This window comes from Apium graveolens, chromosome 4 (assembly GCF_009905375.1).
Source record: "Apium graveolens cultivar Ventura chromosome 4, ASM990537v1, whole genome shotgun sequence".
In the NCBI taxonomy this organism is placed as follows: Eukaryota; Viridiplantae; Streptophyta; class Magnoliopsida; order Apiales; family Apiaceae; genus Apium; species Apium graveolens.
The window spans coordinates 237,450,693-237,466,817 of record NC_133650.1 but is presented as its reverse complement, the minus strand read 5'-3'; the positions used below and the strand labels follow the sequence as shown (position 1 = coordinate 237,466,817).

At 32.7% G+C, this 16,125-nt stretch overlaps 2 protein-coding genes and 1 long non-coding RNA gene across 6 annotated transcripts; all 3 read right to left on the bottom strand.

The window, feature by feature from the left end:
* Positions 1-1,678: 1,678 nt before the first annotated feature.
* Positions 1,679-2,005, bottom strand: LOC141719433 (uncharacterized). The gene has a single exon (XM_074521810.1). The coding sequence runs from the start codon at positions 2,003-2,005 to the stop codon at positions 1,679-1,681; it is 327 nt and encodes a 108-aa protein (XP_074377911.1).
* An 18-nt stretch (positions 2,006-2,023) lies between these two features.
* On the bottom strand, positions 2,024-2,443 carry LOC141719432 (uncharacterized). Its single transcript, XM_074521809.1, has one exon. It carries the CDS (start codon positions 2,441-2,443, stop codon positions 2,024-2,026), a length of 420 nt encoding a protein of 139 aa, XP_074377910.1.
* An 881-nt stretch (positions 2,444-3,324) lies between these two features.
* LOC141717062 (uncharacterized) lies at positions 3,325-10,471 on the bottom strand. 4 transcript variants are annotated; one of them, XR_012573510.1, is made up of 3 exons: positions 10,332-10,435; positions 5,168-5,389; positions 3,325-3,657 (listed from the first exon to the last, which is right to left on the bottom strand). It is a non-coding gene; the product is annotated as an uncharacterized LOC141717062 (long non-coding RNA). The 4 variants fall into 4 exon arrangements; XR_012573509.1 differs by lacking the exon at positions 3,325-3,657 and adding an exon at positions 9,388-9,453 and having other exon boundaries at positions 4,942-5,392; positions 10,332-10,471; XR_012573508.1 differs by lacking the exon at positions 3,325-3,657 and having other exon boundaries at positions 4,942-5,392; positions 10,332-10,454.
* Between the last annotated feature and the right edge of the window lie 5,654 nt (positions 10,472-16,125).

The window sequence follows — 16,125 nt, the reverse complement described above, 5'->3', positions numbered from 1 at the left end:
GGGGAAAAATAATTATTTGAGTACATGTGCATAAATTAGTATGTCAAGAAGAAGCTGCGTCGCCAATCACGTTAAATTGCAAATTAAATCCTTGTAAATACATATTCAGTTGAATTAAGAGTCGTTATGGGTGTGCACAGATCGATTTGGTTCGGTTTTTACCGAAAATCGTTACCAAACCATATATGTTGGTTTGATTCGGTTTCTATCTAATAACCGTAACTGAACCATACGGAACGGTTTTTTCGATTCAGTTAACTGTACATCGGTTTCAGTTTTTTTTGGTTTTTAATTTTAAAAAATAAAATTTTATGATAATATAAGAAATAATTACCGTCATTTTACCATTATATTTAGTCCATCAACTTCATAATCTAGAAATTAAGAAATTCAATTAATTATATAATATATGATGAAACTGAACAACATTCTGGAAAGGTTGTTGATAGCGAGAGAATAAACATATAAAATAAGGACATGGCAAGAGAAGAGTCAATACAACAAGCAGCAGGCATGTACCGGTTTATTTCGACTACTAAGATTATGTATAGTAAATAATTTATTATAAACATTTAATAATATATTATACATACATAATTATAATAAATTAATAAATATTATTAGCGGTTTGACTTTTTGGTTCGGTTTTGAGAATGAAACCGAAACCGTAACCTAACCGTTATATCGGTTCGGTTCGATTTCAATTTTTGTCGGTTTCGATTTTTTAGGTATGATTTTTCGATTTTTTTACTCGATTTTTCGATTTTAGGTTGCTCACTCCTAAGAGCATATGCACCGCCAACATCAAAAAAGCAATTAATCACCATTTTCAATTTTGTCCTCCAAAAACAGAATGCACCGCATGTGTTTGTACTCCATCAATTATTGATGGAGCATTCATTCGGCAGCCTCTCCATTAATTAATAAAGGAGTGATTAATGGCCATCAAATAGTGGGGCCTACACAAATGTACTCATTTTCTATTACTTTTCTTACTTTACTCAACTCCAGTACACACATATATAACGGCTATAAAATTGTAACAGCTATAATTTTATTCCTAATAGCTATAATTTTAACTTTTAACGGTCATATATTTTTGCCTATAAAATACAATTTTGTGATTCAGTTGTAACATAAATTTTTACACACTCAAATTCTTCCCAGATTTTCTATTTTCTATAAATACATATTTTACAGAAATGAGTACTAATCGGCTCCCTTCCGAAGATTTACAATTATATGTTTCGTGGGCTCGACAATCTGTTGATCCCATCACGGGTCGATATTCAAACAAGAATAATTTATGGGGGCGAATTCATGAGGATTATTCAAAACATTGGTGTGGAACTCCGGAGAATCCTTATGTCGAACCTCGTTCAAAAGTTGTTCTTGATTCGCACTTTGCACCGTTGAAGAGGTCACTAAAAAAATGGCAATGTGCCAAAAATCAAACTAGTAGGCTTAGTGCAAGCGGAACCAATTTGGTGGATGAGGTAAGATTTTTATTTATGTATTTATTTAAATATGCTTTTATATTATTTGTGTGAGAACTTAGAATCAAAAATTTGTTATTTTTTCAGACAACTCAGGCTCAAGGACTATCTTTTGCCATTGACATGAAACACCATCATTGGGCTATTTCCTGCGATGACTTTATCAAACACGGGAGACTGGCCTAGAACGTTAATATCATTTGAGCTCCAGGTACACCGAATAAAGCGTGCCACACCCAAGTGTCGTATGAAACGACAGCCTCTAGAATGATAGTAGGGCGTCCTTTTCGGCCACTATAAGCCCCACCCCATCCGCTTGGACAATTCTTCCATTCCCAATGCATACAATCAATACTTCTAGTCATACCTGAAAATCCCCTTTGTTCTCCCCTGGCTAGAAGTATTCTTAAATCTGCAGGTGTTGGAGCCCGAAGATACTTTTCACCAAAGAGTCCTTCCACTTGCTGGCAAAATTTTTTCATGCACTCAAGTGTAGTTGATTCTGCCATTCTACAAATTTCGGCACATTAATCAGCTGATGCACCATAAGCTAGCATTTGTAATGTAGCAGTCATTTTTTGTTGGGGTAGCAACCCTAATAATCCAATTGCATCTGCTTTTTGATGCCAATAGGAATCTTGAGTGCAAAGAGCTGTCATGATGCGATTGAAAACATGAGTACACATTCTATACCTTCGACGAAAGTCATTTTCACTGAATATTGGACGATCAACGAAGTAATCTTCCATGAGATTTTTTCCTCTGGATAGCCTTTGTCTATGATGATTGAGAGATTTGTCAGGCCGTGAGCCGCGTCCTTGTGGTTCGTCTGAAGTATCGATGAAGTCCATCACAATTACCGCTTCGGTCACCATGGTATTCATGATTTCAGACTCTTCTCGACTGTGTTGTTGCCTCTGACTCAACAATCTTTTTAATGCATTCATCACGATAAAAAATTGTAGTGATTTTGAGATACTATAATCAGAGATTATGATATTATTAATAGATAAAGTCTATATCTATAGATTTAGATCAAGACACGTGTCATTACGTGATTCAACAAAATCTTATCAAGAATTTAAATTTATCCACAATCTTATCAAAAATTTAAACTTATCCAAAAATCCGTAATTCAATATATTGTGTGAGACCATTAAATAATAAAGATGAATATGAATTTATGATATAAAAACATAATTATTTATTTGATGAATAGTAACCGATGAATTGATGGAGTTCTATGGGTGTATAAAAAGTAAGCAAAATAATTGATTTATCATGAATAATAACTAACTTCATCAATTAAATCTATGAATTGTTGAATTGATGGCCCTCATGGGTGCGTACGCGGGAAGAGTCATTACATCAGTACTCGTTACATCCCTACTCACGACTTTTTGTACTTTAACAAGAAATTCAACGGCGACAATCTGACACAAGCCAAGAAACCAAACAATTGAAAACTAACAAATGGCATAAAACTGGTTTATCATGTTTATGCCCCTCTTGCTTCCGCTAGCCATTTTAGCTGGGGCATAATCCAAAGCCTAAAATTTTAAAATAAGTAATTTAAACTTAAAACGAATAAGTAATTTAAAAATAATAAGTAAATTAATATTTATAAATTATATAAATATTTGGATAATTTTATTTATAAATTAGATTTTTTAACTTAAATAAATTAAGATAATTAATTTTTAAATATAATTATCTCAATTCATAAATTTTAAATTAGATTAATATTTAAAACATAAAATTTAAAATTAAAGTTAATAAAAAGACAAAAAATTAAAATAATTTGAAAAAAAAAATACATGACTACTAATATTTTACTTATCAACTTATAAATTATAAATTAAACTTATAATTTCGGTTGACAAATATTTATCGATAAATTAAATTGTTATGGATTTATAAATCAAAAATAACTTACAAATAATGACACGAAACAGATCCAGAGTATGTTGCCTCTTGCTCTTGCCCCATCCCAATTTCTATTATCCAGCTTTTTTGCTTGCCCCCATGTTTTAGAAACAAGTTCTTGTTCGTAGGTAGACATAGACCACAGCAAAATCCAGAGCCATAGATAAATACACTTGATTCTTGTTCACCTGCGTGCCCTTGTTTCTTTCAAGTTCCAAATTTAATTTTGTAACTGCTGCTACCAAGAAAGGCATGACATTTATATCACACTTCCAGCATACCGACGTGTCTCACCCTCAAATTAGTGATACAAGTCCCATGACCCAAAGAAAATGTAAAATAGTATGGCGACATGATTCGAAAAAAAGAAAAAGTGTCACCCTCTTTACATTGTGTTCTTTTGCTTTATCGAACCTCTCCGACTGAAATTGGGATATAATTTGTATTTTGTTTAACCCCTCATTTTGTTTATCCATTTCAATCACAACCGTCGAATCTTCTTTATCAAATAATCAGAGCCGTTGGGTCCAAATATCATGTTCGAATCCCGTCAACAACAAAAATTTATATTATTATTTATAAAAATACACATAAGTTATCAGTTTCGAATCCCGTTAACAACAAATATTTATATTATTGTTTATAAAAATGCATATAAATTTTCAGGTTCGAATCTCATCAACAACAAATATTTATATTATTATTTATGAATAAGATCTCATCATCAATCATATACTATTTATACTATTTGAACTTAACTTGAAATTATAATTATACAATCATTATTTAGTAGTTAATCATTTATATAAAATTTTAATCAAAATATATAAAATAATAAAAATGAAAATATGTAAATATTAACCGAGACCCATGTATCGCATGGGTCGTAAGCTATACTACACTATACTACAATAATCGGAATGAGCTATAATTTGTAGTTTGGTTAACCCTCATTTTAAATACTAAAAAAATACACTTCACAAGTTTTCGGGTTCGAATCTCGTCAATAACAAGCATTTATATTATTATTATAAAGATACATATAAGTTATTAGGTTCGAATACTCTTAACAACAAATATTTATATTATTATTTATAAAGATGCATATAAGTTTTCAAGTTCGAATCACCAACAACAAATATTTACATTATTATCTATGAATAAGATCTAATCAATGACATACTATTTAAAATTAAAAAAAAAAAGAGTTGGTGGAAATCAAAGATCAAGATCAACACAACAAATCTCTCACTTGAATGACCAAGATTCACCAACTCTACCCTAAACTCTATTTTTTAGCTATAAATACCTTCATTTCCCCTTTGTAATCTAGACTTTAGTTTGATGTTAGTTTACCCTAATTTTAGTAGTAACCTCTCTTTTTATGTTTTAGATCCAGTTTTCAATTCTCAAGCTTTCAATTATTGTAAACACTCTTCTCGGTTAATGTTATTCAAGTCATCTTATTGCATCTTCTCTTTATTTTTATATCTTGTTATTTTTATTTTGGGTTATGATATCTTTCAAAATCTCACAAATTACACCTTCAACAAATAATATTCAAGTTACAGTGAGATTCAGCATAATTTTAGCACTGCAAAATTTATACAACCTTTCTTCTCAGCAAAAAGAAAAACACAAGGCACTACCACTACCACTACCACTTCAATTTTAACTTTGATATAATTCTTAGCATTCAACTTCTGCATACTTTAAAATAAAAATGAACAAGAGCTACATAGTACCTTCCACTGTCTTGCTTTCTCAAGCTCAATAATGTTAGCAATCTCGGGATCAACAACCTCGATTTCTGAGCATTCAATTGCTTTGGCCACCGTAATTAATTTGTAATTTGGTTAACTCTCATTTTGGTTATCCCTTTTCATCACGACCGTCAGATCTTCTTCATCAAATAAATGGACTATACTTTGTAGTTTGGTTATCCCTTTTCATCACGACCGTCAGATCTTCTTCATCAAATAATCAGAGCCGTTAGATCCAAATATTAAAAAATACACTCCACAAGTTCTCAGGTTCGAATCCCGTCAACAACAAACATTATATTATTATTATTATAAAGATACATATTCTAAAGATAAATATAAGTTCTCAGGTTCGAATCTCCTTATCAACAAACATTTATATTATTATTTATAAAGATGCATATAAGTTTTCAGGTTCGAATCTCACCAACAACAAATATTTATATTATTATTTATGAATAAGATCTCATCAATGATATACTATTTATAATATTTGAACTTAACTTGAAATTATACACAATGAAAATATAATTATATAATAATTATTTAATATTTAATTATTTATATAAAATTTAAATATAATTATATAAAATAAAAATAAAAATATATAAATATTAGTCAAGACCCGTGCATTGCACGGGCCGTAAGCTAGTATATATAATCCACAATCTGCTATTAATACAAACAAAATAAATGCGTGTATGCGAAAAATAGAGTAATAAACTACGAAAAATAAATGAAAGGATATAATGAAGACGTTCTCGAGTCCAGTCGTATAACTGTCTCCTTAAATCTATTACGGCCCTCGTCGTATTTGCGAGTCGCTAGCCTCCCATGATAAAACAAGAAGACATCGGTGTTGTACGAACATCACCTTCGGCGAACTATAACGGACCAAGAAACTATCACCGGACTAGAGAGAGAGAGAAGGCAGGGTTTTGTTTAAGAGGCGGTTATGGTGTATCGAAAATTGACTAAATAACCCTAAACCTAATACGTTATTATATAGGCTCGAGGAAACGTGTGCGCTACTACACGAGTAATTAATTAATCGCGTTAATTAATCAATCAAATTTGTAATTGAATATGATTATTATCACATCAAATCATTTATAATAATCCGTAATCAAAATGAATCAAAATTATTAAAGCCCAAGCCCAGTGGAAATTATATTAGCAAAATTAGTCCGTGATTATTCGGGCCAATTTCCTGCTACATTTGTGTCCGCACGTTGCACACGCGGGCAAACTCGAAGGCTTCACAAGTCTCGGATTGCCCCTCGACATCCCATGATTTGCACCCCCCTGCGTGCGCACGTAGGTGTTGGAGCAATACATGAGTAACACATTTGAACACTACATAAGTGTTTTTCTATATAAAGCTATGTATGCTCCTTTGCAAAATCAATGTGGGACTTTCTTTTTCTTCCACAAATTTCCACTACTAAGAGATTAATTTTGGACGATCATATCTCATCCATCTCTTAGCCATTTTGAGTGATTCAAAGTGCCTCAGAAAGATCTCTCGGATGAGAACGCATTCCAAGTGTCACTCGTTGCGCGCACACAACATTCGTCCACTCAAATTATGACTCAAATTGACTTGACAATATGGGACTACTACCCGCATTTTCCAACAATAGATCCCCCACATGGATGAGATTGATGTTTTCCAGGGACGAAACTAGAAATTCAAATAAAGGGGGGCTTGACAAGTTACTAGTCAAGTTTCACCACTAAAATATCGGCAACCCAAGCGGTAACAAGAAGTAGAATGGTACAGTATGGTATTTAGCCATTTGATTATACTTATTTAATCCCTAGAAATCAAATAGAAGTTGGGCTTATACATGGTTGGGCTATAAAATATATAAATAAGTATATGTAGTAATTTTTTTTCTTAAAATCAACCTGGGCTTAAGCCCAGTAGAGCCCTTCTATAACTCCGTCTCTGATATTTTCAGTAGCACACACCAGATAGACAGACGCGGAGTTTGACTTGGTGATAGTTTCTTCGATCAGATATAGAATATGATAGGTAGATAATGCTCCTTGAACCTTCGCTCGAATAAGCATACCGACTTTACTGGTAGACAGTAGGCATGCTTGTCCTTGAACTGTTCGAATGTTTGTGTAAACGATGATATACTTATCACTATATCTTTTCTGACTCGTTCAGTTCTCATAAGTATGTCCATTTTGGCAATGAAACATCATCCTGGTTCTGCAGGAGTTTCTAAAGAATTGTACCTCGCAATTCTCCTTTGAAGCGACCCCACTTCTCTCCCACATAGGTGATCTTTATCTTATTGGGTAACCTGCATTTACTAAACTGAATTACATGTGTTCACTCCTGAACTTCATGTATTCGCCAAAAGATCATTAAAAGCTCAAAAGCTTAACCTCGTACCAAACGAGTCTCACTATTTCCTCACCATAGGAACAAGCCAGTGGTTTCCCCCACAGTGATTTGGTCATCATGATTTAGCTGGCCCATTGGTTGGGTGTCCACCATGACTCCGTTAAGCAACAGGCTTAAGGCCCATTCCTCTCGATGATTTCTCATCCACTTCTCTTGATAACCCTTTGATTAGCGGATCTGCGATATTATCATTTAACGGTATATAGTCAATAATGATAATTCCAACTGAGATTAATTGTCTAATGGAACTATGTCGTCGTTGTATGTGACGAGACTTTCCATTATACATCGTGCTTTGTGCTCTACCAATAGCGGATTGACTGTCACGGTGTATCCCTATTATAGTCACAGGCTTTGGCCATCTTAGAATATCCTCTAAAAATTGGCGTAGATATTCAGCCTCTTCGGCGTATTTATCTAGTGCCACAAACTCAGCTTCCATCGTGGAATGAGTTATCATAGTTTTCTTTGAGGATTTCCATGAAATTGTCGCACCAGCTATCGTAAACACATAGCCACTCATAGACTTTAGAGCCTTCTTACTAGATATCCAGTTTGCGTCAGTATATCGCTCTAATACTGTTGGATATCTTTCATAGTGCAGTCCATAATCTCGAGTTCTTCTCAAGTATCTCAGTACCTTTATGATCGCTTTCCAGTGATCAGCTCTTGGATTACTCGTAAACCTACTCAACTTGTTGATTTAATATGCAATGTCTGGTCTTTTACAACTCATTGGGTACATCAGACTCCCAATTATCCTCAAGTATTCCAACTTGGAAACCGCTACACCTTTTGTAACACCCCCGTCTTAAATTTAGAAGGGAGATATTACTTAAAATCCAAAATCTTGCCAACAGAGCACTAATATATTTCTAACAATAATTTAACAGTCTAAAATCTCCAAAATAATATTAAATCTCCAAAATGTCTAAACTAATAATATAAATATAGAAATCTCTAATTAAATAATTAAGTTTAGATAATGATAAAGTCCGAAATCCTAAACAATAAATGAGGTAGCTCTCCATCACACAGTCCCAGATCCCCCTAAGCACCTGCCAGAAAAACGAATACGGCATGAACCAAACGCCCAGTACGGATTTGGAATACAATTTATAAAACAGAAAATCAGAAATTAATATTTCACAGCTTATAATAAAAATAATAATTTTAAAACAATCATGGCTGAAATAACGAGGGGTTAGGATATTTCATACCGAGATCAGAATAGATACAAATACACACATCATAGGGTACCTAATGCGTGCAACAGAATAGTTACCGTGTACGGTATATACAACGTCCCCATAAATCAAATCACAAATTAAACTCTGGGTGCACTCACGTATCCTGAACAAATATCAAATGCGCAAAAACTCCTCCCAAGAGCTAACAGAAGGATACGCCGTGACCAATCACACTGTCACAAAAGTGTCATGTCACTGGTGTTGCAATGACATGGTTATAGTACCCCCACAGCTGGTTAACTCGGTATACCCTATATCTCTAAGGGTTCAAATAAAAATATTCTCGCAAAATTTAAAAATCACCTGAGACAATTAATTCAGATTTTCAAAGCAGAGGGTGTCAAAAATAATTTTTGAAAACCGCATAAACAGATATTTAAAATTTCCAAATCAATTTTAAAACAAATTTCGGAAGTCAGAAAAAGTCAAATCAAATATTGAATGAGCAGGATACAGAAGAACTGAACGAATCAAATATTTTTAAATGCTAAGAGGAGTAGCGCTGAATAAAAAGGGGACAAAATATGTACCTCGAATATCGCCATTAAAACACTAACGAAATATGCAATTGAGTCGCTAAATTCCCAACCCGCGATCTAAATACAAAATTATAATTTAAGATTAATATATAAAATTAATAATCATTTATTAATTATTACTACCTATAATTTATTCATATAATTTCTTTTTTTTAATTGAAATATAGTTGCAATGCTCGTAGCTAAGGACAATATATGATATTGGATTTAACACCATTAACTAGATTAATACAATTACTATATTATATAATTAAACATAAATTCGGTATAGTCAGCAAAGCAACAACACTTCATGTCACCAACTCTAATACATTAATGCAAACACATAGCATACATCTTGTTTGAGAGCAACTAAATTAGAATAGTTACCGGATCAAATTATTAGATATATAAATAACTAACTACAATAAAATAAATATACACATACCTGATTAAAAGTCGTAATGGCAGCTAATATGCATAAAATAATTAATTAATAATATAACTAATAAATATAGGATACAAAAATCAAATAAACATATTTTTTGATAAATCTAATGTCATACTAATAGTAATTTGATAAATTCAAGTTGTCCAACAACTCAAATTACCATACCTTAGTATATATAATTAAAATTAAATAATGGCTCACAAAGATATAATATGATTTCACGAAGCAAATTGACTAAATTGACATTAGGGCGGTGGATAAAACATAGGTGCAAATAAACATGTAATGGTGATTAACTAAATTAACACTTATTATGTATTATAAAACTTTACTAGCACCTAATTATATACATAAAAATTGAACAGGGTAGTAATTATAAAGAGTACTACACATCAACAATTAAGTCGTGCAAAACAGGACTGGGCAGGAAGATACAAAAAAACAGAGCATATATTCTCATAGAGTGAAACTTTAAAACAGTTCACAAGATTATAGTATATAATACCTGGTTGTCTAGTTTATAATTGGCAAAATAAGCACAGAACAATCACCACACCTATGGTCTCCTCTCGACTGCGCCGGGAAGAACTTTTCTTAAGGGTTTGTATTATGTAAATATAAAGTGAGACCTAACAAGGATTTATATACCAGAAGCCTAAATAACTAAATATGCCCAAAACTAATTATGAATCATCTAAGGTCCATTTTTATTAATTTTATTTATTTCTAAGTAGCAGATGTGCTGAATATTTATATATAAATTTTATGCAACTCCTTTTTTTAATCTAATTACTAACTCAAAATAAATATTTTCATAACTCGTATTCTAGTTCAAATGCTTCTTGTTATTATTATTATTATTATTATTATTATTATTATTATTATTATTATTATTATTATTATTATAAATTCTTGTATATTACACTTTTGTTCTTGGATTGATATTGAAAGAGATATGTCCTAAGTCCAATCATGTATGAGGATTTAGGAATAACTTTTATGTAATCTGTTTTGATTTCATTGATATTAATAAAAGGCTTGTTTTGTTTTTATTGCGGGCTCTATCTATTTAAATGTTTAAATAAGATATACCACAGTTTAGAGTAAAGCTTTTTATGGATTGTGATGAGATCATAATAATGAGACCTAAAAAATGATAACTCTAAACTTAAATAGTTCATGGTCGTAGGATTACTAACTGGTAATTAATAATCCGCAAAGATCGGTACATACTATGCTTGCTTCATTATGAAGGATGTCTGTTCTCATAGACATTTGTGTGGTGACACTATAGCTAGTATGTAGGTGCTTATTATAGAATAAGTTCACTGAACATGACTCACACAGCTGAACAACTGATGAAGTTCACTCACGTGTCAGCAGTTGTTCACATAGTGATAGTTGTACAAGTATCTTTAGATTTGAGGTCATCATAGTCATCTTGTGTACACTGAACTATGATTTGGTTTAGTTCTTAGTCTCAAGGGACAATTATAAGGGCTCTACTGGGTATAGGAATTTGTACACGAAGATAGTGTATGATCAATAAAGGATCTACCCCTTCCAGTGTAGGAAGAGAATGTTCAATGCTGATCCACTTATGTTAGTTCAGGAATCTCTGGTCAGAGTGAATGAAATTAGAAAGGAGTTTCTGATTTACATTAAATAGAACTAAGTATAGTGAATGGGAAAGCAAGTGATTAAATAAGATAGGCTTGACACAAGTTCCATGCCTTGTATTTAATCGTGACATTGCAGGGTAGAAGGAATTAATTGTACGGTAACTACTCACTAAATAGGTTCTTGGTATTCTAAGCAGTGAATTCGTATTATCCGGATAGTTGCGATATGCTGAGAAGCATCCCTCACGATGTAGAATTAGAGAATTTATATAAATAATGATAAAATTGTTTTATTATTATTTATTTCTACTACCGGCTTAATATTGAACCTACAGGGTCACACCATAAAAGAGAATGATTTAATGGTGGAGGAATTAATTAATAATGGCTGATAATTATTTATTTATGAAATAAATAATTAATTGGAAAATTTAATAATTGATTAAATGAGATTTAATTGATTATAAATTAATTAAGAAAAGGTTCTTAATATTATTAATTAAGAATTTAATTTTTGGAAATTAAATCAAGTGATAGAATTATTTCTAAAGAGTTTAGAAAAAGGATTAATAATTAAAAGGTGTTTTAATTATTAGTGAGAATAATAAAGGGTTAATAATAATAATATTTTATGAGAAAATTTTCAGCTGAAAATTTTGCCTATAAATATACTATTATAGACCCTATTTTTGCCTCAACCAAAAAGATTTACAAAACCCTAATTCTCTCCATCTCCTCCTCCTTCATTACATCGTTTTATTGGTGGATACCGGTGGAGTGCTTCACACTTGAGGAGCAGCTGCTAAGGATCTCTGTTCATCGTTTTTGGATCGCCATTAAAGACCTCCATCTTTCCATTAACGTAAAGCTTCGTAAGGTAAACATACTGAACTATGAATTAAATATTATTTTTCGCATGGATCCTGCAAAGGGTTTCGGTTTTTTTTAAGATTTAAATTTACGTTTTCGCTGCGTTTATGTGCTAAAAACCTTTCAATGGCATCAGAGCTACTTGCGAAATTTTTTAATTCATTTATGTGTTTAACTGTTTTCGATATATGAGCATGTACGTGATTCTCCATGATTTGATGTTGATATAATATGCTTATATATGTATGGTTTTGAATATATGATATTTATGTGAGTTGTATAATCATAAGATGATTATGTAATCTGTATATATACTGATATATACATGATTTATGTTTGTTCTAATTTTGAGAATCATATTAGATACGGATTCTGAATTGGCTGCTGCAGATTTGCTGAAATCTGGGTCTGGTGTCCGATTTACGCAAACGAATACCCTATTCTATAGGTAAACGCGCGTCTGAATAAAACTGATAGCAAAAGCTATCACGACGCATCTGTAAGGCGTTTGACGTCGTTTACTTCCCGTAAACAGCGATTCTTGTTTTTCTGATTTAATTCTGATTTTTCTGATTTTTGTCATATTTTCTTTTTATGATTAGATCATGGATAATATGATATGTTAAGATCAGATTATGTGTTTTAACATGCTTTTATGTATTGTATGAGCATGGTGGATGGTTATGGCCTTTCGACCTTAGTGTAATGGTTTTGGTTTTGGTTTTAAATACGACTTGCATGTCGTCAATCTTTGTAATCATAAATCTCGAATGTAACTCGAGTTATTCTTGTAAGTTTATTAGATTAGTTTTACTTTAAATTATGTAATGTAATTGAAGACTCAAGAAGGCTATCCAATAGAGGTGATACAAAGAAGAAGACGAGGCATACAAGAAGACTTATGTAATAAGTAGTTGTATTTATTTCCATCACCATATTAGATTGACCTTGATCTTTATCATGAGCTTGATAAAGATCACATAGGATGGGGGCATAACCAAACACATTTACTTTATTGCACTTTACATTTACTTGTTTATTTAATTTTATATATGAGATATATGCCTATGTTTACCATGCGATGATAGATTTAGGTGAACTTAAATCAATATAAGGCCTTCTCTAGAAAATCTAGATTATGAATCGTTTCTTGCCTTAACAATAAATATTATGAATACGTTCATGAGATTCTTGTGTTTATGAAACACGTAATTGAATATGAATTTTCAATATTGAGAGAAAGGATGATTCTGTCAACAACAGATTTCTATCTGTAAGAAAGGGTTATTAAGTGACGCCTCTTGACAATGCTCCACCCGATCTGGGAATCATCTGATTATCGATTATTGATTTGAAATATTTAATTTAAAAGGAAGAATCTCTTTATAATATGATTATGATTGTAACGTAATATAATCCCTCTAAAATTAAATAATATCAAGTAGTAATTGGCCAATGACACATCGGGCTTGTGTCGGTCATAGCCTTCCAACATGGTAGAAAGTGGTTCTTATTTTTAAATCATTATCGTTTCGTGCTACAGCCGAGGGCTTTGATTTCGAAATAAGAAATACTTGTCTATTACATAGAGATGTGTACATTGAATTAGAATCTAAAGGTCGGTACGTGCTACAGCCGTGGGCCGTTGGAGACTGATTCAATTATACGAAATGTTTAAGTTAGACTTGACTTAGAATATTGAGTTTGTCGTGCCACAGCCGTGACTCAATTATTCAAGAGGCTAAGTTTATATTAGGGAATAACATAAGATGTAATTGATAAGAGTTGTATGCCTATTGAACATCACATGACGTTTTGTGCCACAGCCGAGGTTGTGTGATGGAATGTAGGATCCCTATTCCCACTAGCATTATGAATGCTTAATTTTCACTTAGGGGGTTGAAAAAATTAGATAAACTAGTGGGAGACACTTATAAATAAAGACCCGATTCATATAGTGTTTTGAAATGAAATTAAATATTTGCTAATTGTTGTTATGTGTTCATCATTTACAGATTTACTATATTCGTCATGTCTTCTGCACTATCACTCTGGAGCATACTAGATGCTCACAAGTTGACTGGTCCTAATTTAGCTGTTTGTTTTCACTGTAACAAGTTGGGGCACTAGAAGAGGAACTGCAAGGTTTACCTTGCAGAATTGAAGAAGAAGGGTAGTGAGACTACCGCTTCTGATTCAGGCATGTTCATGATCGAAGCTAATATATCACTAGGTCAAATTTCTACTTGGGTATTAGATACCGCATGTGGTTCTCATATTTGTAATTCATTGCAAGGACTAAAGGGAAGTAGGACTCTTGAAAAAGATGAGGTGATTCTACGTATGGGCAATGGAGCAAGGGTTGCGGCCATATCTGTAGGATCATTTAGTTTACATATACCTACGGGCAAGACTATTATTTTGAATAATTGTTATTACGTTCCCTCTATTATGAGGAATATTGTTTCTATTCCTATGTTGGATGTGGATGGTTTTTCATTTATTATTAAGAATAATGAATGTTCTATCCTTAGAGATAATGTTCTTTTTGGACGTGGCATTTTAAATAATGGTCTATATGTGACGTAGAGCATGATTTACTTCAGATTGAACAAACTAATAAAAGAAAACGAGATGATGAAAATCTGACCTATTTATGGTACTGTAGGCTAGGTCATATTAGTGAAAATAGACTGCGGACATTGCATAAGGAAGGGTTACTTGACCCCATTGATTTTATATCAAATCCTACATGCGAGTCTTGTCTATTGGGTAAAATGACCAAATCTCCATTTAGTGGACATGGAGAGAGGGCTGCAGATTTGCTAGGATTGGTACACACAGATGTATGTGGACCAATGTCTACGCAAGCCATGGGTGGATTTTCGTACTTCATTAATTTCATAGATGATAGATCTAGATTCGGATATGTGTATTTGATGAAACAAAAGTCTGAAGCCTTTGAAAAGTTCAAAGAATATAAACATGAAGTGGAGAAACAAACCAAACACAGTATTATAACTCTTCGATCAGATCGAGGTGGTGAATACTTGAATGGAGAGTTTCTAGATTATCTCAAAGAAAATGGTATAGTCTCCCAGTGGACTCTTCCATATACTCCACAGTTAAATGGGGTATCTGAAAGGAGAAATTGAACTTTGTTAGACATGGTTCGGTCCATGATGAGCTATGCGAATCTTCCAGTATTCCTATGGGGTTATGCATTGGAAACCTCAGCATATTTACTGAATAAGGTGCCTTCCAAATCTGTTCCTCAAACACCATATGAGATATGGAAAGAAAGGAAACCGAGTCTTAAACACGTTAAGATTTGGGGATGTCCAGCATATGTCAAGAAAGTTGACCCAGATTAGCTGGAATCTCGATCAGTAAAATGTAATTTTGTGGGATATCCTAAAGAGACTTTGGGGTATTACTTTTACAACGATCATCGGGTGTTTGTCTCCAGACATGCTACCTTCTTGGAAAAAGAGTTTATCCTTGAAGGAAACAGTGGGAGCAAAATTGAACTTGATGAAGTTCAAGAAGCACAAACTACTACGGATCAAGTGGAAACACCTGTTCAGACTGAACAACTTTCTGTGGAACAGCCCATTCGTAGGACAGGGAGAGTGTCTCGCCAACCTAAGAGGTATTATGGTCTTGTCATTGAGAATGACAATGAGTTGTCAATCATTGATGATGACGACCCTGTTAACCTATAATGAGGCTATGAGTAGTGTTGACTCAGAGAAATGGCATAGTGCCATGAAATCCGAAATGGAATCTATGTATACCAACCAAGTA